General features: G+C 50.3%; 2 protein-coding genes across 4 annotated transcripts in view; one reads left to right on the forward strand and one right to left on the reverse strand.

The window, feature by feature from the left end:
• ATP6V1G1 (ATPase H+ transporting V1 subunit G1) overlaps positions 1–21,128 on the forward strand; it is a 107,995-nt gene that overhangs the window by 25,694 nt on the left and 61,173 nt on the right. The gene's annotated exons all lie outside the window — the stretch shown is intronic.
• WHRN (whirlin) overlaps positions 1–21,128 on the reverse strand; it is a 57,610-nt gene that overhangs the window by 4,964 nt on the left and 31,518 nt on the right. For 2 of the 3 annotated variants that reach the window (XM_049832485.1, XM_049832483.1), the window contains exons 4-9: positions 9,759–9,961; positions 9,320–9,356; positions 7,779–7,991; positions 7,231–7,443; positions 5,346–5,378; positions 126–197 (exon numbers count right to left, since the gene is read on the reverse strand). In XM_049832485.1, the coding sequence (XP_049688442.1) occupies positions 126–197; positions 5,346–5,378; positions 7,231–7,443; positions 7,779–7,991; positions 9,320–9,356; positions 9,759–9,961 (771 nt within the window). The remainder of the gene's footprint in view (positions 1–125; positions 198–5,345; positions 5,379–7,230; positions 7,444–7,778; positions 7,992–9,319; positions 9,357–9,758; positions 9,962–21,128) is intronic. The other variant, XM_049832484.1, reaches the window with a different exon arrangement.

The following is a 21,128-nucleotide window of genomic DNA, read 5'->3' on the forward strand; positions in this document are numbered from 1 at the left end:
TGACTGCAGTGACATCCATGGGCAGGTGAGGTAGCAAAGAGCTACAGAAGTTGAGGCAAAACTTGGTATCACCACTTTGCCTCCAGCTCCCCACCGAGGTGCAGCAGCATGGTGCAGTGTCTTACCAGGGAGATGTCTGGCAGGGTGTTGACGCTACTTTGGTGGCCGTCTCCACCTTCCTCCAATTCTGACGTGTTCTGATAGGGCAAAGGAGGAAAGAAAACCAGGTCACAGCAGCAAGGAGCAACCACCACAGTACCAGCATGACAGGGAACATGCAGAGTGATACAGAGCATTGTCCACCCCGCCCCCCCCCCACAAGGCCAGTCTTTCACCCAAAGGTTTTGGTTTCCTGGGAAGTTCCCTAGAGACTCACACATATGAGCAAAGCAACTTGGGAAACCGACTCTCCCAAGCTAAGAAGCATGCTCAAAGCATGCTGTGAACCTGACCTACCAGGGCAATTTCCTCTGTAGCAGAGGAACATGCTCCTCTTAACTCAAATTCCACCTCCTGCTGTTTAACTTGGAGGGGGGGAGGAACCAGCTCTGAGCGCTGCAGGTTCAACACCTGGATCTTTTCTGGGAGAAGGGCAATGAAAAGGTTTAAAACTTCCCCTCCTTGCAAACCAGAGCAGTCGGTCTCAGATGCAAATAGAAGCCACTGCCACTGCCTTCCCTTTATGAGTCAAAATGTCATTAGAAAATGTCACAACACAGCTCTGAACACATCGCAGCTCCAGAAATCAAGAAGGGCTTTGGGAATCTGTCAGTCTGTCTGTGCAGGGGCAGCTGTCAATCAGGATGGACCCAAGGAGAGGACACGGATACAGTCAAGCAGAGCAAACAGGCACCCTGGCTAACAGCAGGGATGGCAGAACTGGGGGTGTGCAGTGGAGGCTGGGTACAGAGCTCTGCCCTGGCAAGCCATGTCTGGCCTGGCACTGGACGGGCCTGAACGCAGCTGGTCCTGAGTCTAGCCCAGAGCCATGGCTCTGCTGCTGGCTTTGCCCCAGGCAGGCACCAGGTACTCTCCTGGGGGATGCTCTGCCAGTGGTGCATAGCCCCAGCTCCATCTGGTTCCCCTGCAAGGCCCCGTAAGAGCAAAACCAGACTCAGCGACCCCTTCCCACAGTAACTCCTGATCTGGAGAGGTGCTGCTGCTGCTCAGAAACAGTGTACTTTGTTTCTGTCATGTTCACAGGGATGTTTGTTCATTTGTGCTGGAATGGGCAGGGTACAGTTTGTGTTTAACTGTGTTATTTATTGCAGGGTAAACAACTGATTAGTTGAAATGCTGGTGTGCATCTGCATTTCCCCCATCTGCTGGAGGCTGCTGCTGTGCCTGTAAGATGTTAGTGTCCCAAAATAGACATGGGAGACAATTAAAAGCATTAGAGAAGCAGCAAAAACATTGATGGAAAGTGCTTTTATCTCTGTGGCTTCAGAAGGAATCCTGGAAAATGAGAGCTAAAAGAAATGGCTTGTTTAGAGTGACAGGTAAAGTATTAGCTTGGGAAATAACTCCTTCCTCTGATGAAGGTTGATTTCTTCATCAATTAATCCATGTAAAGGCAGGTGGCTGTTGAAAAAGAAACATCCCCTACCCCTTCTTGAGTTACTGACCATGCGGTCAAGCTAGGGCAGAAGACAGATTTGGCTGAAACACATGGCAGCAACAACAGAAAGATCAGGCTTCAGCTAGTCCTGACACACCACAGGATTGTGCAAATCCAAGCGCTGGCATGAAGGATGGGGTGATATTGTATGTCTCAGGCTGGAGAAAGACATGGGTAGGGCTATTTCAAAAGCTATCTGCCTTCATATTGATTAAAATGATCATGAACTTCTGTGTGCTGTGCATGCCTTAGCAATAGGTCTTCAGATTTAACTGAAGTACCAATGGGTTCAAAAGCTCGAGTGCCGTCGTGTGCCTGCATGACACCAAGGAGCTGAAATGCTCAGCTGGACAAAACGCAGCACTGGGTAAACTGCACCAAACCGCACCAGTGTACTCACCACAGAGCTCCCTCCTTTTGCAGTCGTTTCCTCTAATGAGAAATCTGTTCTGCAGAAAGCTGCCCAAGTATCACCTTCCCCCTGCCCCAGCCCCCCTCCAGATGCTGCCCAGAGCCTTTAATCCAGCCAAATGGCTGCATGCACAAGGAAAGGAGCCAAGGCAGAGATGGTGGCATTTCAGCACCAACCTGGCCGCATTTGAGAGGATCTCAGCTGTGTCCCTAAGCCTTCCCTCTCCAGCCCTGCCTCTGCCAGCCTCAACATGCCTCCAGGGGTTCACTGAGCTCTTGGCAAATGCGTGAGGACCAGATCACTGCAATACAACCAGGAGCAGACTGCCATCAAATAGTCATAGTCACATCGCTGCTAAAAAGAGGAGAGTCTGCCCGATGCCCCGCTAAAATCTGCCAGTGCCATCTCCCCCAGTCCTGCCACTGAACTCTGTGCCCATCACCATGACATCAAGCCCAACCCAGAGCACATCACATGTCGTGTCCCAGTCCCGGCCACATAGCTAGGACCAGTCTGCACTCAGACATGAATCCTTCTGGCAAACAGAGGCCAGCTGCACCCTGTGACCTCCCCGCCAGCCCAGAGAGATGGCCCTAATCCTGCTGCCCTGGCTCTGCTCTCCCTGAACAGCCAGGGATACTAATACTGCTCATCTTCTTCAGGGCACTTTTTTCTGCTGAAGTGTGCAAGCAGGAGATTTGCCTTTCCCCAGCTTAGTACTTTTGGGGCAAAAGCAATTAAATAGAAATTGCTCTGGGCTATAAAATGTAATGGCTTTTAAGCTGAGCACATTTGCTTTCAGCAATTGGCTATTTTAAGACTGTGCTTTCCTGGATTTCCCTTGAAAGACCCATCGAAGCCACGTGCCACTGCTCTGAAAAATGAGTATTTATTGAGGAGGCTGCTCCCTCCTACTGACTCCCTGCTCCTTTGCCCCATCTATTTTCTAGTTATTTATAGAAACTGGAGGCCAGGTGAGGCCCTTCCAGCCCGTCTGCAGGGTACAGCTGGAAAACTGTTGTCCTTCCTATCCTGCACGGGGTCCACGGCAGGAGCGATGAAGCTGGAGAGCATCTTTCAGACAAGCAGCCAGTTTCCATTTGCAGATTAAGTGGTGGAGAAACTGCCACCTCCCTGGGGAATACAACCCAACCTTTAATTAACCTCACAGCTCCAAATGAGTCCCTTATTTTCCAGTTACTGCTAACGAGAGCTTTGCAAAGCTACTCAGCCCGAGTCCCACAGGGTTTAAATTTTGAACAATAGCACCAGTCTGAGAATAAACCCAGCTTTCCTCCTCTCCCCTTCCCTCTCCCACCCCAGAATGCACCCACAGGGCTGGAGGAGCCCCAGAGCCCCTGGCTCTGCCCCAGCCTGAGCACAGACCTCTCTGACTTCGGAGGCTCTAAGGGTGATTCAGTGACCCACATGGTGACTTCACTCTGTCTCTACCCTCATCGCCTGAAAGGATCATGCCAAGCACATGGGAACCCTCCATATGAGATGTCTGTGCCTGTCCTGGAGGAGGCCAGAGGACAGCTGGAAGCTGGAGCAGCTCTGTAATGGGGGACATAGGTGAGGAAGATGTCCCCTGTTTCTCTGCTCTCTTTCTGCTCTCCCTCTGGGGACACAGAGATCATCTGTCAGCTGCCAAAGAGCCTGTGGGCTCTTGTGCTTGAGATTCACTTTCCAGAGAGAGGAACAGCTCAGTGCCATCCTCTCCTTACTCATACTTCTTGTGAAACAGAGACCAAAGACAGATGGGCTAGCAACTCAACTGGGTCACTGCACTGGGCCCAATCCTGCAAGCTTCAGGGAGCTGGGAGCAAGTCAGCACCTGTTGAATTAGCCCCTGGGAGAATAAGGCACCTTTGGATGACAGCGTCTTTGCTAGGAGGCAGTGGAGAAGAAAAACTAAATCAATGGGGATTTCAGTTCCTTAATCCTAACAATGAGGGCTGGGGCAGGAGGCAGGGACAAAGGAAATGCTGGCCTGCCTCGCTTGCAAGCAATTAGAAATTCATCCTGCTCTGATCAGACAAGTTGCATCCAATTATTGCAGTCTACAATTAACCTCTGCTTTGCAGGACTCACCTTGAGATCTAAGATTTACAGGAGGTGATAGCGACACTTAGATTGGCAGACACACATTATCCATGGGTAGCACCATCAAACACGGCTTCGTCTCATCTCTGAGTATCCTTCAAGCATCCCATAATGGAATCACTTTTCGCATGGCAGGTCCTGATCAGCCTCACACCGGTTATTTTTGGCTGACCCCTGGAGAACTGATGGGACAGGGGTCCTGGCCTAGTGTCACTGCCTTTGGTCATGAAGCCAAAGAAATACGCATCCAACAGGTCAGGGTGCCTGCGATAAACTCAGTCTGGGAACAGTACAGCTATCCTCTTCCAGATCAGTGTCATTCCCAGAGGGATGTGGCTTTTGGGCTGGGTTCACAGCTACCAAGTCCTCTCTCCCAAAGCAGTACTAGCAACTCTCAGCTCCACCACTTGCTGTGTGTGCTTAACCCACTGATGCCCATGATTTCCTCCCAGACAAGGAGCAGGGAATGGACTTCACACCACAGAGCTGCGCTGCCAGGGACAAGCCTGCACCTCTTCTCAGCTTCCTCCCAACCTAGAGCTCTGTCGTAACAACGGGATTTCTGAGGCTCTCCCCACATCCATGTCTAGCCTTTCTAAAGTCTGTGTGAGGATCTCTCCAAGGCTGAACATGCACAACGTGACTACACTGACCCTTCCTGCACTGGAGCACAGATTTTTGCAGACGCAAAGCCCGTAAGGAAAGTTCTTCCCCATCCCTGAGGATGCATGACAGGATGTGAGCAGCCTACTGGTATTTAGTCAGGGTGCCCATCCAGAAAGACAGCACAGCAGCAGGTAGAGCAGGCAACAAGGCAGGAAGGGCAGTACGGGGTCCATCAGGCTCAAGGCTGCTGGTCCTTCTAAAACCCAGCCCTGAGCTGTCAGTGGCACTCGGGGCTTTAGTGGAAGCAGGACACTGGTACCAGCTGGGTTTGGTTCCAGGCTGAGTCTTTTCTGCACTGCAGCACCAAGGCCTGCAGCCATGCTGCTGAGCTGGGGAAAGGAACTCTGGAATGGCTCAGCAGAGCCACAGGAAGAAAAGGCAGAGACTGGTGAAACGAGGCGGCTGTTCACGTGGCTGAGCCGCATGCTGGCCCCGGACGGCCTGTACCCCGCCTCCCACCCGACGCACATTCACACGCACTCTCAACCCATCTACTATGGCAACCGCAGTACTCAAGCTCCCCGTCTCGCTGACAGCCCCTACCTCCATCAGGTCTATTAGCCACAAGAGCCGCTCCTGGGGATGTGCGAGGGGAAAAGCAGATTAAAACAAGCATAAAAGCGAAAACGTAACATCAGGGAGGATGCAGAACAAATGAGCGAGACAAGCAAATCCCGGCACAATGCATCCCTCCTCCCTCCAAACCCACCCTGCAGAATCCACATCCAGCTGCATCCAGTGCTGAATGTGAAGGTTGAAATGAGCCCCTCCTGCGAGAGGTGCTGGGGAGGGCAACAGCAGCAGGGGCTTAGGGCAGAAGAAACTGTTTGGGAGCTCTGCCCCTCTTCTCTCTCTCCTGCTAGCCGAGATAAGTACCCGTCCACACGAGCTGCTGCTCTTGGCTTGGCAGTTGTTTCAGCAAGCAGTGGTGACAACCATCTCAAGTGTTAGCGCTCCCAACACCCGAGGCAGAGCTCAGAGGGGTGTATGTTCTCACGCCCATGGAAAGAGGTGCCACGCTGCCAGGGAGGACCTGCAGTGTGACCAACGGACACGTGTCTTGAAGGAAGCTCTTAAAACAGTGGTGCCCACTCTCTTCTCTGTGCCAGAACAGCACCCCAGCCTCCCTCCCCAGCCTCAGGGCTTGTGTGCCAGCTGGGGCAGGGCCATCGCTCACACACTAGGCCAAGCAGCCATGCTTGGCACATGGTGTCATGCAGCAGGAGGGAGAGCACAGTGCACCCAAAGCAAGTGGTACAGCCCCAGGCACGGAGATAGCATGGCAACAGGGTGTCACGCTCAGCCCCCAAGTCCTGGCAGACCTGTGTTAGCCCTCTGATACTTTGGAAAGATGTTCCCAGCAGGCCCTCAGAGAGCAGAGCAAAATTCGCTTTGTTTATCCGGATCCAGAAAGGATCTCACCATAATCCATCCTGAACAGAGCAGATGGCTTTCCTATGGGTATTTGTGAAGTCAACGGGACAAAAACACAGCTCATACTCTGAAACTCTCTGAGGCCTATTGGGAAGCTGGACCAAACTGCATAGGCAGGACCAAACTGCGTAGGCAGGCACAGTCCCAGGAAAGCCCCCTGCCTCTCCCCCCTGCCGGCTGTGTTGCCTGGGCCCTTCACAGCACAGTCCCACACGTCCTGGCTGTGGGCTGGTTTGCTTGCTGTTGAACTAGCAGAAAGCCCATTGTCATCCGCTCTTTTCATGAAGGTTTTAATTTCCAAGGTTGCTAATGCATTTATGATGAAAGGCATTTTATGGCTAGGAAATTAATTTGGGGGCTGTGTGCCTCCACACTCTGAGGTGATTACGATAACTTAATTAGATGGTGCGTGCAATGAAGGCTTGGCAGAAAGACGTGGGAGCGCTGCCGCTTAATGCTGGAGAGTGGGCAGGGGCTGGGACAGGATGCAGCTGGCCTGGCTGCTGCAGTCCCCGCTGGGACAGGGAGCAGGCAGCTAGTGTCTTTAAGGATGTGATTTAAAAGCGACAGCCATAGCTGGTGAATAGCGGCAGGCATGGTGTGGCAGTGACAGGTCGCGGAGATTTCTGTGTGGATGCAGCTGATGCTGCACAGTGGAGGTCCTGGAAGGGAGGCAGAGCTCCTCCCTTGCTGGGGACAAAGTGACACTTAGCACCGGGCCCAGCCCCCATGCAGAGGACAATAGCATCTCAGTCTCGGGGGCACAGAGATACCAAGCACGTGTCACTGCATCACCTCATTGCTCCTACAAATCACACTATTGTACCCTGCCTGCAAGGGAAAAAAAAGCTTTGGGGGTATCCATCGGGGAAGCAGACTGAACAGGGTTTCCTGCGGGGTGAAATGCCTTTATAGCACTCCAGGGAAATGAGTTTGTTGTAGGCCTGCCAGGAGCAGGTGTTGAAAGAAAAAGGAACAGCCAGGAGGGACTTACCCGGGCTGAGCTGACAGTTGTGGCAGTGAAGTGGCTGCTGGAGGAAGAGACAGTGTCGCTGTAGGACATCATAGAGTAGGAGTCGGTGCCGATGCTGGGCCCCGAGGGCTGACGTGCCTTCATGGACTCAATCTCTCTCTTCAACACCAGGTTGTCGAAGCGGTCGAGGTCTTGTGGCGAGATCACACCCCGCACCTCTGAAAGCAGTGAGAACTGGGCCAGGCAGACAGACAACCAAAGAGAGGTTGGAGCATGACCATATTCCTGGGTAGGTGAAGACCCATCCTCCCACACTGTTCAACAGTGGCAATGAGATGTGCTGGCAGGTAACACACGAGGAGGTTTGGTCCTAAACTTTACCAGAACCTCCTCTGCCACTGAACACCAGCCTGTATCCTCCACAATATCCCACAACTGGATTTTGCTTTCATACCCTCACCCCTGACCCTGAGCAGATAACCTTGGAGGCACTGAGCCACACTGTGACGATGGCTCTGCTCAGTCCACTGGGTACAAGAAACTGGCCCTGATTCTGGTGTGGGCCTCACCTTAGCATGTGTGTTGAGTAGCTCGAAGAGCGCCATGACCAGAGCATCCACAGAGATGTTGCCTTCCTTATACTCATCAAGGTAATACCCCATGGTCGCCCGCTCCTGTTCATTCAGTAGGTGCCGTGCCTGTTCCTCCAGCATGACTCGGGTCTGGTTCACCATGGTGCTCAGCGTTACCTGGGAGCCGGCCAGGCCCCGGTAAAACACGGGCTGCAGAAGACAGGAGATAGGCTTTGGCCTGGGGTGCCAAGAAATGAGCTGCTGAAAGGAAGGCAGCTGTCTCTCTGCTGAGACAGCTGGGCAGCACAGGCAGGACTGAGAACTGTCCCCTTGCTCTGGGCTCTGCCCACCGGCCCAAGCTGCCTGCGTTTCAGATCACTGCTCTCACCCAACTACCTGTGGCAAAGCTGGAAAGGGGGACTGGAAGGGGGATGCCAAGAATGACTGGAGACAGGTACCCCCAAGGATTCACCAGCACGGCCGCTCACTTAGTGTCACTACTTGTCTGGGTAACTCCAGAGCTATGAGTTTATGCAGCACCAGTTGAATAAACAAAATGGCTTCCCAGCTCTGTTCAGCAAGCATGGATGCTGTCCCTTAACCAACTATTGATTTAACAGCAGCCTGTGTTCTTTCCCAGCAGACCTGGGGGAACTGGGGCCACATGAGAGAGGCAAGCTTCCCATCTTGTGTAAAAGGCAGATTTGCCGCTGCTGCAAGCTTGAAGCAGACCCTGGTGAAGAAAGAGCCACTGGCAACCAAAGGAGTCCCAGGGAGAGACGTGTCTGGCTGCAGATGAAAGGCCTTCTTTGAGAGGGATTTCTAAGAGGAGGTCCTTGCTGTTCCCCTCCCAGGCAGTGTTGGCACAATCAGCGCAGGGATACGGAACCAGACAAGACCCTGACTATCCCAGAGACACTGACAAGAGTTGAGGCTGGGAAGCATGTCTTGCCAGCGAACAGCACAAAGCTGTTATCAGTGAGAGCCACCTGTGAAACCTTGCTGCTTCATTTCCATTTAAAAGAAATGTGCTTTGCAAAGAGGTGTTTGGAGAAGACATGCTAGCACAGAGCTGCAGTCACAGCACTGGGTAAGTCCCTGCCACTGGCTGGTGTGCTGGAGAGGGCTGGCTCAGCTCTGCTTTTGGGTGGGAAAGATCCCAGGAACTGTCAGGACCGAGAGACAGCCACCATGTGGAAGACATCATGGTCTCCTCTGCAGGGTAGAGGAGGTCCCCACAGCCTTTGCCTGTGTGTGATCGTTGCCCCTTGCCCATTAATGTGATTGTTCCCAGGGTAGGAGACACCAGATGTGCTGCAGAACTAACTCAGAAGCAGCACAGGAGAGGGGGTATGCATTATGTCACTGTTTGTAGGAACACAGCTGACAACATGAGGTGGGGAGGAGAGAGGCTAGAGTCCTCATAAAACTAGCACGTCTTTTATAATCAGGAGCACAAAGCCCTCCCTCCCATGGAAAATAAGAGATAACAATTGCGATTTTTTCACAAGGCATCAGGAAGGCCTGATATCTCTTACCCTGGCTGTCGCCTCCGCAGCATGGTCTCCCACTGCCCTGCGAGGAGGGAGAAGATCAGTGAGCACCCGGTGCCATATGCCCATCACTCATCACCTGAGGCCTGGCACAAGATCTGTTGTGTACTCTCCTCTCTGTGCCTGTAAGCTAAAAGCTTCTAACCTGAGAGAACAAGGAAGGGGCAGCAGCATGTTGTCCAGACCTGATCCATCTTACAGGCCAGAGATGCTGTCTTCTAAGCACTGGATATGGGGGCCACACACGTGCGCACCGGGGGTGCTCCCATCAACAGGTTGCCCGTGCACATTGCAGTGCATCAGGCTGCTGCCATTTCACGTGCTGGGGCTCCACACCCACCCTGGGTGACTGTGTGCACCCTAAAGGAGCTCTGAGTTGCCAGACCTACACAGCAAGCTTGCACGGGGTGTACCAAGCACATACCCTGCTGAGTTGACAAGGGTCTCTCCGATCTGGGAGCTTGCTATCCACCTGGTCTCGTCCACAGTGGTGCGGGCATGGGGCAGCCTCCCGATGTCCTTCACCGTCATGATGAGGTGGCGGGAAGATTTGAGCAGCTTCACCGCCTCGTCGTGGGGGATGCTGAGGAAGCTTCTGCCGTTCACCTCCAGGATCTGGTCTCCTACCTGCAGAGTCAGGATGGGGTGAGCCTGGCAGGCCCTGGGGGCTTTCCTGTTAGGAATACGCCTTCCTCTCCCGCCAGGGAGGAGCTACTCAGTCTAACCCACCACCAAACTAGGGACACGGCAACTGGAGGGACCAAGAAAAATGAGGGAGAGGGGCCAAGTGCTGGTGGCTGGAGACCAAGCAATCAAGCTGACAGCCAGGTCAGGACCTGGCTGTGAAGCCAAAAGGAGCCTGATTAGGATCCCAACTCAGACTAATCTGCCCAGTCTCCTCCATTAACTAGATCTGCAGACCAACTTGGTTATAACAGCCGCCAAAGAATATCAAGACCTCCAGCCCCAATCCCTCCCACTGATCTGGGAGGCCAGGAACCATCTGCAGAAACCCCAAACCTCAGATCTCTGCGTGCAGCAGGGAGGGTTCAACTTGAGTGTCTCACCACAGTCTCCAACGCTCTGTAAACTGTAGGACCTGAGACAGCTACATTTCATCTCTCCTCTCCTTCTATTTCCTCCCCCGCTGCTCCTGAGAGCTTTCATTTTGTGGCTAGGGCCTTTGCTGTAATCAGGAGCTTCCCTGACAGCCCGGCCATGTTCAAGACACAGCACTCGTCTGGCATTTCCCCCTTCATCCCAGGTCCTCTATCTCTTTGCTTCTAGGGCATTCAGCGTCACTCCTCCTCACTCCCATATTACAATTCACCTTGTTTCTGATAAGCCACGTCTTTGAAACTGCTCATTCATATCTTTGCTTAACCATAGGCTTCTGTTCAGCTCTGTCAAAACACAGTCTTAGTTTGTTTATGCTGCAATGCAAGCAGAATGAGACATTCCTTTAAATAACTCACCTCCGTGTTGAAGGAGAAGAGGAGAAAAGAGGGAGGGGGGAGAATTTCTAAATTTAATATAATAACATGGAGAGTCAATATCATCCTTTCAGTTCAGCCCATCTCATTCTGTCACTGGGTTAAGGAAGCCTCAGAGGACTGGGATTAATTCTCCAGACTCTTACTCCAGTGAGAAGCCATGACTAACCACTGCCAAGTCTGTGTGGTGGGCTGTGACTCTGCTGTCACCCAAGTTTCCCCCAGTGCTACCCACAACTTTGCTGGGGTGAAAGTAGACATCAGGAGTACCACCAGCAATGCTCATCTCAGCGTAAAGCATGAGACATCTGTCGACTGCTCCAGCAAGGAAGGGAAGCCAGTTGCTGGTCCGAGGAGGCAGCAGCTGATCCTGAAACTGCAGTACAGCCCCTGCACTTGCACATTGCCTCTGTTTTATGCTACAGCCGTGCTGAAGCTCACAAGAGCACAGGGCCAGAGCTTGCATCAGCTACTCTCCAGGCACGGCGCTGCCAGCTGAGATGGAAGAAGGCCGGGGGTTGTGGCAGCAGGACTGCCACACATATGGGCAACATCCGTGCACACTCCCACTTGATTTCTGCTAGCCTGTGCTGCTATGCCTGTGGCATCCAGATGGTCGATCCTACAACCATCGAAGGCTTCAAGGCTAACAGGACCCCTGTCAAGGCATCCACTGCTCTCACTTTGTTTTCCTGGGACAATGTTTCCCTTCCACTAGTGCATCCAGTGAAGCTAGTGTGAACTGAGGGCAGAGTGGCCATACCACAGTGTCATATGCAGCGCTGATAAAACCCGACCGTGGCTTCTCCCAGCATCCCTGTGAGGACATCCTCAGCAGAGCGAGCACAAGGAATGGGGAAGAAAAGACAGAATTCCTGCTGCTTGGGCCAGAAGAGACCCCTGATCACAACCCTGGCTGTCTTGAGGTCTGTGGTGTGACAGACACTGTTCAGACCACCTGAGAAGTGATCTTTATGAGAATCAAGTAGAGCGAAGGAGAAGAGTGAGCTGGTGGAAAGTCCCTGGGTGGCAGAAGTGAACACAGCTTAGCCCAGCTCTGTCAGAGGCAACAGGGGGAGCAGGACCCTGGCTCTGTCCTCATCTCAAGAGCCACTGACCTGCCTCTGTCTGTCTGAAAGTGATGCTAATCCCAGTCCTGAGAGTCCTACTTGGGTGAGGGTGTTTTGTGAGCAGGGTCTGACCCTGCCAGCAGCCACATTCAGGGACAGTTACCCAGTGGTGAGAAGCTGTCCCAGCTACAGTGTAACCAGCCAAGGGTGCAGGGTACAACTGGGAGCATAAGCCAGCGCCTCAACAGCAGCATGACTGACCATTTCAGACAGAGGGTTTTAGCCTGGGAGCTACCATCAGAGCAGATGCCACAGTCCAGCCCCGTGGGCCCCTCTCATACTCTGTAGTGCTGTGGTCTCAGCATCCCATTTCTGCCAGGCTTTTTATATTCCTGTGCCACAAGGGCACCTCACAGACAGACTGCTGTAGAGCAAAGTTGGCTCAATAGCAAAGAAAAACACCATTACCTTGAATTACGCTCCTCCCAGCCTTCAAAGGGAGGCTGCAGCAGTTTAATTACCTATTGCATTTTGTTTTGTTTTGAAATAAGTCTAAAAGAAAATTCCAGGTGCCATTTACAGGGGCCCTGAACCTGCACTCCCAAGTGGTGCCAGGCACCAGGCACTCCGGTCCCACTGCAAATCCAAGCCAGGACACAGAAGTCTGGAGAAACTCTTAGACCCATGATCCGCACAGAGAGGCTGCAGAGCACTGGGGACTCCCCTTCATGCAGGTGAAGACTGTCAAAGCGTTAGCTGATCAACACAAGGCTGTTTCCAAGAGGGAGGGTCTGGCTTTTCTCATCCAACTCAGCACTCACAAGCATCCCTCCCTTCACTTGTCCCACAGTAGTGACCCGGCTCAGTTAATGAATCTGAGTGAAACTCACAGCTGCTTCTTGCAGGGTCAGCTTTCAGCTGGTTCAGCTCTCTCATCTGACTACCCACATGGCTACAGGGTCAGGCAGCTGCTGTGGGGTGGCAGGAAGCTCCAGGACTGTCCTGGACTGGTGGGTGGCCACCATGGTGCAGAGAGGTGGCATGGCCTCAGAGCAGCACAAAGCGCCAGGAGCACTTCACTTGCTCCAGCCTGCTTTCCAGAGGAGGGCAGAAGAAATCCCCCAAATCCACTGCATGGCACTTGTGCAAACAGGTATTGCTCGGCCTATTTAAGGCATTACAGAGGCAGAGTTTCCAAGTGCCAAGGAGGCACAGCAGCTTCCCTCCCTGTCCACTGCAGGGCCATGGAGACCTGTGTGCTCCTCTGGCCTTGCAAAAATGGATGCAGAGGGAGAGATGGCACAGGATCTCCCTGAGAAGCAATAAAGAAATGCAAAGAAATAGGAGAATCTGAGGGTTATTGAACATCCAGAAGGTGGGGGAGAAAATCCTAAGATGCCTGCAGCAGCAGTGTGAGGATGAGGCCAGGAGGGAATCAAGATCTACCAGCAACACTCAACTATTTGGGTTAGTTCAGACTATAGGTGGCAGAAAGGTGGCAGAAGGGGCTGGTAAAGGTGCTTTGAAGAACCAGGCAGGACTTTGCCACTGGCCGAGATGTGACTGATGCCTCCTGAATGACCAGAGAGGACACAGGCAAAAGTCTATAATCACAACTCATGGACCACTTTGCTGAGGGTGCAGCTGTGACAATGATCAAGTAAGCCTGCAATAAAAACACGTGATGGGAAACCATGGTAAAAACCATACAGAATAGCTCTAAAACTAGTGTAATGGCAATATCCAAGTGAATGTGTGACCTCGCTGTGAGTGCATTCCCTGGTTACATCTCTGCCTGCCCAGCAAGAAGACGCATAGAGAAGAGTTCTAGAGAAGGGAAGCAAAAATGATTAGAGCAGATCAAGGTGCCTGTGAAAGGACAGATCAAAAAGATTAGGTCTGTTAAAATTAGAGAAGAGATAATGTGTGGGGAGCTTGATGGAGCTATACAAAATAATGCTGGCAATAATGAGAAGCCAGAGAAGGGCTATTTACCCTTCTCTCTGATGAAAGGACAGAGGATGCTCAGTGAGGCTGGAAGGATGCTCTGAGTGGCATTGATAGGAGAAAAGGACCTGGAGCAAGAGATCCACAGAATCACAGAATTGTTTAGGTTGGAAAAGACCTTTAAGATCAATGAGTCCAGACACAGCTTGGCTGCAGCAGAGCTCGGTTCTGTGTTCAGCTCCATCCAGTGACCTCGAGCAGATTTGCCTCATTCTTCTGGGGACAGTTCCTTCCTCTTGTGACACACAGAGGGGCTGGCGCATAGCAAGGGCTGTGGCAGCACAGGAGAGCCCAGTCCCTACCAACACAACTGTCAGGCAGGGCCCCTAAGTTTTGTCCTCACATGGGTCAGCCGATGCCCTCTGCTTGCTGTCTTTATAACTGCTTTTAACAGGGCGGCTGCACAGCTAATAAGGCAAAAGAGATGATGCAGGTAAGAGATAAACCTACAGTCCTATGGCCAGCCAAGAAGGGAGCCAATGCATTCAAGCTGGGCTGATGCAAGCCTGCAGCTGAAAGGGAAGAGGAAGGATGTGACAGATGCATTGCAACAGCCACTGCAAGGCCCTGGTGTTGGCACGGGCCAGGTCCTGCTGCACCATCTTTTGCTTTGGCTCCAGTAAGATGCTCAAAGCAGCAGGTCCTGCAAACAGAGCTGCCTGCTCTTGGCTGGCCTTCCCTTTCTTTGACTTTCCCTGTGGAAGGAAGAGAGACAGCACTGGGCACGGGACGGTCTTGGCAGGTCATGACCAGGGAATGGTGGCCCTTTGCACTGGCTGGCTGGAGGGGAGAGAGCACAGAGCAGAGCTGTGTCAGGGTGGGATACTCACACCTACCCCAGCAGACTGCGGAGCACAGACTGGTTGCCAAAATCATATGCTAGGGATGTGAAACTTCCCTGGTTTGAAAGAAAGACAGCCTCGAGCCAACCTCACCTCTGTGAACCAGCTGCAGAAAGAGAGCCAGAGGCAGCCAGCTCCACCTGAGTTCATCCACAGAGACGAAGAAATGGGAAGGGAGGGAGGGAGGAATGCAGCCCAAGGGAAGGCAAATGACACAAATGACCACATTCCCGACCATCACACTTCACAAATATCTCAGGCTCTCTTTGAGCTGTCAGCTTTGAACCAACAATCGGAAAATTGCTGACCACCAACATATCAGGGAGGGAAAATTATGAAGGTGCCTAAACTGCCAAGAGAAACACACATTCAGGTGTAATGAGTATCATCTCTCAGGTCTTTCTAATTCACTGGGCAATCCACCGGAGTGGATTTTGCTGCTAAAATAAGGAGCACCGAGCTCAATGCAGCACTGAAACAATGAAAATCCAAATTCAATCAGACAGTTTTATTGCAATTATGAATCTTTAACAGTTTTCCATATCAGGGATTGAACTTTGTGTTTTTTTGTTCAAGAGAGTTATACAGATTTAATAACCTTTCTTTAGTTTCTTCTTTCAAGAGTGAAGCAAAAGGAACCTGGCAAGCCCTCGCAGTATCAGGAAGACCAGAGGGGCCCTGGACAAGCTACTTCATCTGTCTGTGTCTGTCCTTCATCGCTGCCTCAACATTTATTCAAAGTCCTTCACGGGTCTCTGGTCTCTTGTGCTCTGTTAGTATAGTGCCCAGCAAAAGACCATGTCTGTCTGGTGCTGCCAGAATATTAACACCAGGCGAGAACAACCAGACAAAAAATACTTGGATAAGTTTGAGCACCTCATGCAGGGGGAAAAAAAAGACCTTGCAAAAATAATTGCTGGTGAAGGTCAGATAAGGGAATTGTTGGACAGCCCAAATGCCTGCAAATCAGCCTATCTTGATGATAGGCTCCTGTTAGAGCTGGAAAGGATTTTTTGCTAATTAACATAGATAATAATTATTTTTTTTTCCCCAAAGTCAAGGACAACTGGAAAGGTAACAAAAGACTGCAGAGATGCAAAAGAATCATTGATTAAAATAAACGTCGACCCTGGCAAATTATTTGCTGTATGCATAGCTCCAAACCACCACAGAATAAAAGAAGTAATAATAAGACACAAAAAAGTTATAATAAAACACAGAAAAATTATTGCCCTGGATATTTCAGAAGCAAGTTTTCAGTTGTGCTCAGCTAATGGTGGGTGGACACAATAGAACCTGCTGAGTACCTGACCACTTCTGAAAATGAGACTATTCTCATTTCCTAGGGAAAAATCTACCCTGAAATGCAGGGACTGAATGTGACATGTAAAAGGTGATAGACTGCAGACAAGAAGCAGAGTTCAGAAATAACACAGCTTGATGACAAGCTTGGCTCCTTCTCTTTCTGGAGACAGAGAGAATAACATGGGAAAGGGAAGTGCAGTCAAGAGAAACTTAATGGACTTAAGACAAGGGTTCTGAGCACCTAAAGTCTCTTAAAAATAATCGAAATTGGCTCTGGGAGAAATTCAGTCACACAGACAGAAAAATAGGTGAGAGATTTTAAACATAAGTTAATGTTAAATGACACCAAATTGAGCTGAGAATAACAGGGCTAATAGGATGCCAAATGGTTTGGCACTAGTACTAGTCTTATTTAATGCCACTAATGTGCTAGAAGAGAGGTTAAATTACACTTGCGGATACCACTAAAGTAGAAGGAGTCTCTCTCTAGCACAAATAATTAGCAAAAGCAGACCTTAACAAATTAAAAATATGGGCAGGAAAAAGTATGAATCAATTTGGAAATGACCAAATTAAGACTCGCAGAAAAATAAGGAGGTACTCAGCTTCCCCAGGAGGGAAGCAGGTTGGGGCAGATGATCTACGTCCAATGAGGCCAACACAGCTTGTTGGAAGGATCAGAGACAGATTTGGGAGCAAAGCAAGGGAACAGCAGGTGCCAAGTGCTGTCTGCAAACATGTTCTCTTCCCCAAACACCTTGCAAAACAAATACAAGGAACAAAGCAGATACAGACTGGAAATGAAAACATACAAGGAGAGAAGATTGTCTCTTGGGGTAGGCAGTGGTTTTGGCACCGTTGCGGGAAGGTTTCTGCTAGCCTCCCAGAAGAGGAGCAATTTAAGCAACGTCTGTCCCCATAAAGGTGACATTGGTGGGAGGACCACTGCACACTGCCTCCAGTGGAAAGGTTACATCTTGCGTACCACAACCATGCACCTCCTCATTGAATTTCTCACTATACAGCTTATTCCCCAGACTCCAAGGCAGCATAAGGCTCTTTTTTTATCTTCTCTTTTTCAGTATCTTTGCCTTTTGCAGACCTCAAAATACAAGCCAGTTTTCAAGAGGCAGCTTCATGACTGTCACCAGTGATGTAAAATCATCCACCTCTTCCCATTTACAGTCTCTCTTTTTCTCTCCTTCTCTTGTACATGGATATACATGGATCATGGTAGCCTCTTTTTACCCCAGCCTTTTGTGCTGGGAACTCAATATTGAGTTGTTTGTTCAAAGAAAGCTACTTAAAATCTGCTATTTCTGATGTAAAGGTCAAGGAGAGGACAAAAAATTGGCTTAAAAAAAAATCCTGACAAAATACACCACTAAGAAAAAATGAATGAGGAAGAGATCTGGATGAGCAGAGCCATGAATGCCAGCACAAGCAGCTCAGCTCCTGCACGGCATCGCTGCAGACATCACAAAGGAGGCAGGAAGGACAGAAGCCGAAAGCAAACAAGACTGGCTCACATTCCTCCTTTGCAGTCCTCTGCTAACCTGCAATTTTTCAGTCTGAGAACTTAGACTGAGGCAGCATATTTTAAAACATGCCCAAAGAACACACTGTCACAAGTTTCATGAATGAATAAACATAAAGAAGGCCAAGGCCAAGAGTATGAATATTTAATTATTGACTGACTGCAGTGATCCAGCCTGTTTTCTGTTGGCACCTGCAGAGCGCTCTGCCTCGTGGCCATGAAGCTGGAGGGAGCAGAGCAGCAGTACCCAAGCTGGCATCAGCAGAGCTAGATCTCCTCTGGGACCCACTTCTCAGGACCACGGCCCCCATTTCTGTAGCAGGCAAAAGCCATCTTAGCTTTCAGGCCTGAAGAAACTTCCTTGGTTTTGACTGGCTTTCAACACCACACTGTTCGTTCTTTAATCAAAATTTAAGGGGAATGCAAAACATTTTAATAAAACGTTTGAAAGTTCTGATTTGGTGTTGTGGATGCAAGAAGGTTTTCCTCAAAATGAAAAGGCTGGCAGAATCAACTTCTGAACAATTCTGGTAATAAATGCAGTGGAAGCAGCAAAACCCACAGAAGAATTCACGGCCTGGGAAGTCAACAGGAACCTTCCCATCGACTCCAGCAAGGTTGGGTTGAGCCCACATTGAACAAACCCATAATTTTTCTACTTCAGAGAGCAACAAATTATGTGGAAATCACATTTGCCCATCAGTTCATCCCTCCTCATGGTATCATATCCCTTCCACCAACACCTGGAGCAGTGTAGGAAGCATGTGGATGCAGTCTACACCCAACCATGTCTAACAGCAGAACATAAAAGGACTTTCTTTATCTCCAAACCTCCAAGCAGCTCTAAATTTATGGCCTGCAGCATACACAAATCAGGATGGGAAGTGTCTGTGTGTATCTGAAATCACATAAAGCCCAACATTCAGAAAAGCATCGGCCTGCTGGCACGTACAAATCAGTTACTAGAAAACAGAACAGCAAGGTGAGAGATATAAAGAATCAATAGGGAGAGACTCTGGTGTGCAAACAATTGCCATGGCGCAGGGACCTTGCTTGGCAGGGATGGAGGGGAGCAGCACGCACCGTTCCATGTGCTTCGACTGCAGCATACATGTGATTATTTTCTTGCCTTCCTAGCAGGCATGAAATGAGAGATGGAGGGATAAAGCCATGTGTTACGCTGCTGTGACTGTTCCTGCATGTGTGAGTTTGCAGTGCGACATTAGCTGTGCTGTGCTGGCAGGTAGACTGAACCAAGCAAAGCAGCAATTTTCCCCATGCAGTGAAGAGAGGGATTTGGAGCAGTATGGAAGCACTAAAAATGAATCAAACATAAAGAACCTTAGGAAAACAATGCAACTTCTTTTTCTTTTCCTGCCTTTAATCTTTCAGGCTTCTGGTGTTTATGAGATAGAGTCTGACACTCTGGCACAGGGTCAGCCGGCGCTGGGGACAAACACACTTGCTTCAGATGGCGGGTCCTCTGACTCAGCAAAGTCACCCATCTGATACCCGGGGCAGCTCGAGCCTGTCCCTCTCTTTCCAGCTCTATTAGGCAGAAACAAATTGTCCTGTGCCTCTTATCATCTCCGTCTTGACATCCTCATGTCCCAGAGCACTGTCCCTGCTGCCCCTCAGCACAACCTTGCGCTAATGAACTCATAAGCACACGCTGACATCCCTGGGAGACAGCTATGTACCCTGGTCGGGTGTGCAGGCAGAACAGCTGCAAGGTGGCCAGCCCAGAGGAGTAACATATGCTCTGGGAGAGAAGGATGGTCTGCAGGGAGTTTCCAGCAGCAGCTTTCACTGCTTGCTGCCCTGAGAAACACTCAGCCATCTCCCTAGGATGCTCCCACAGCTCCTTGTCCCTAGTGCCCAAGTGACCCTCTCATAGGGCAGGGTCCAAAACTCCATTTCCCTGCTAGGGACCGAGAGAGAGATTAAAGCTCTAATTGATCCAAACCTCCAAGTTTGGCATTTTTGTTCTGTGTCAAAATGAGTCAGCAGAGAGAAAGAGGAGTCTGCAGCAGACAGCTAAGTTCAGAAGTGGCTGCATTACCCCTGAAAGTGTCTCCCTCTTTCTCCTCTGTCTATAAAAGGAACCCTGGTGACCTCAGTGCCCAGCTAGATGGGCCCAGAGTTTTGTGCCAAAGAAACTCAAGGGATGGGATGGTATCTGTCCCAGCCCAAATCACAGCCCTCTCCACCAGACTGTCCACCGACTTCATGGTACCAGCCTTGACAGTTTTAAGTGACTTTATGGGGCCACTGGAACAAAACTGAAGGCTTAGCCCTAAACTCTCCAGGGCTGATCAAGGGAGAAACGTATCTCTTCAAAATACAGAGAGGGATCAGAATGGATTACACCTCGATCCTCAGCAGTCCAGCACCATTTCAAGGGATTGAGAGAATGCTAGGGAGTTTAACATCCATTGAGTCTCGACTGACACAAGGAGCAGGGAAAGAACTGTCTCTCAGAGCCCATGGCATTGCTCTGGAGGAAGCAAAAAGGGCACAATGTGGTTGCAGAGCCCTTTGCAGAGATTGCAGAGAAAAAACACACCAGAAAAGAAACCCTGAGTGATGAAGTAAAATGCTACAGCCTGAGGAGTTTGAGTTTCAAACATGCCCCATTCATGAGCAACACAGAGATACGCCTGAAGTCCAATGGCTCCCTTTTCAACTTATGGTACTGGTGAACATCCTAGAACATATAAAATTTTGACCCTGTGCTGGTTTTGGCTGGGATAGAGTTAATTTTTTTCACTGTAGCTAGTATGGGCCTATGTTTTGGGTTTGTGCTGAAAACAGTGTTGATAATACAGGGATGTTTCATTAGTGCTGAGCAGTGCTTACACAGAGCCAAGGCCTTTTCCGCTCCTCACTCCATCCCACCAGTGAGCAGGCTGGGGGGGCACAAGAAGTTGGCAGGGGACACAGCCGGGACAGCTGACCCAACTGACCCAAGGGATATTCCAGACCACACGATGTCATGCCCAATATATAAACTGAGGGAAGTTGGCCTGGGGGGATTGCTGCTTGGGATCTAACTGGGCATTGGTTGGCAGCTGGTGAGCAATTGCATTGTCCATCACTTGTTTTGTATATTCCAATCCTTTTATTATTATTGTCATTTTATTATTGTTATTATTATCATTATTAGTTTCTTCCTTTCTGTTCTGTTAAACTGTTCTTATCTCAACCCATGAGTTTTAATTCTTTTTCCTGATTGTCTCCCCCATCCCACTGGGTGGGGTGGGGAGTGAGTGAGCTGTGTGGTGCTTAGTTACTGGCTGGGGTTAAACCATGACAAACCCCAATGCCCCTTCCAGGAACAGCTGAGGTCCCAGGATGTCCCGTCCCGTTCTGAGACCTGGTACAGTGGGAAAGCTGGAGAAGCTCAGAGGTGATGTGTGCGCATGTGTACATGGTGAGATAAAAGAGATGCAGGATCTCACTTTACAAGAGGTCCGCAGCTAAACTGTAGCCAACTCTAGATCAGTGCAGCCTCAGGAGGGCCCAGCCAAACCACAGAGC

The sequence above is a fragment of the Accipiter gentilis genome, chromosome 29 (genome assembly GCF_929443795.1).
Source record: "Accipiter gentilis chromosome 29, bAccGen1.1, whole genome shotgun sequence".
In the NCBI taxonomy this organism is placed as follows: Eukaryota; Metazoa; Chordata; class Aves; order Accipitriformes; family Accipitridae; genus Astur; species Astur gentilis.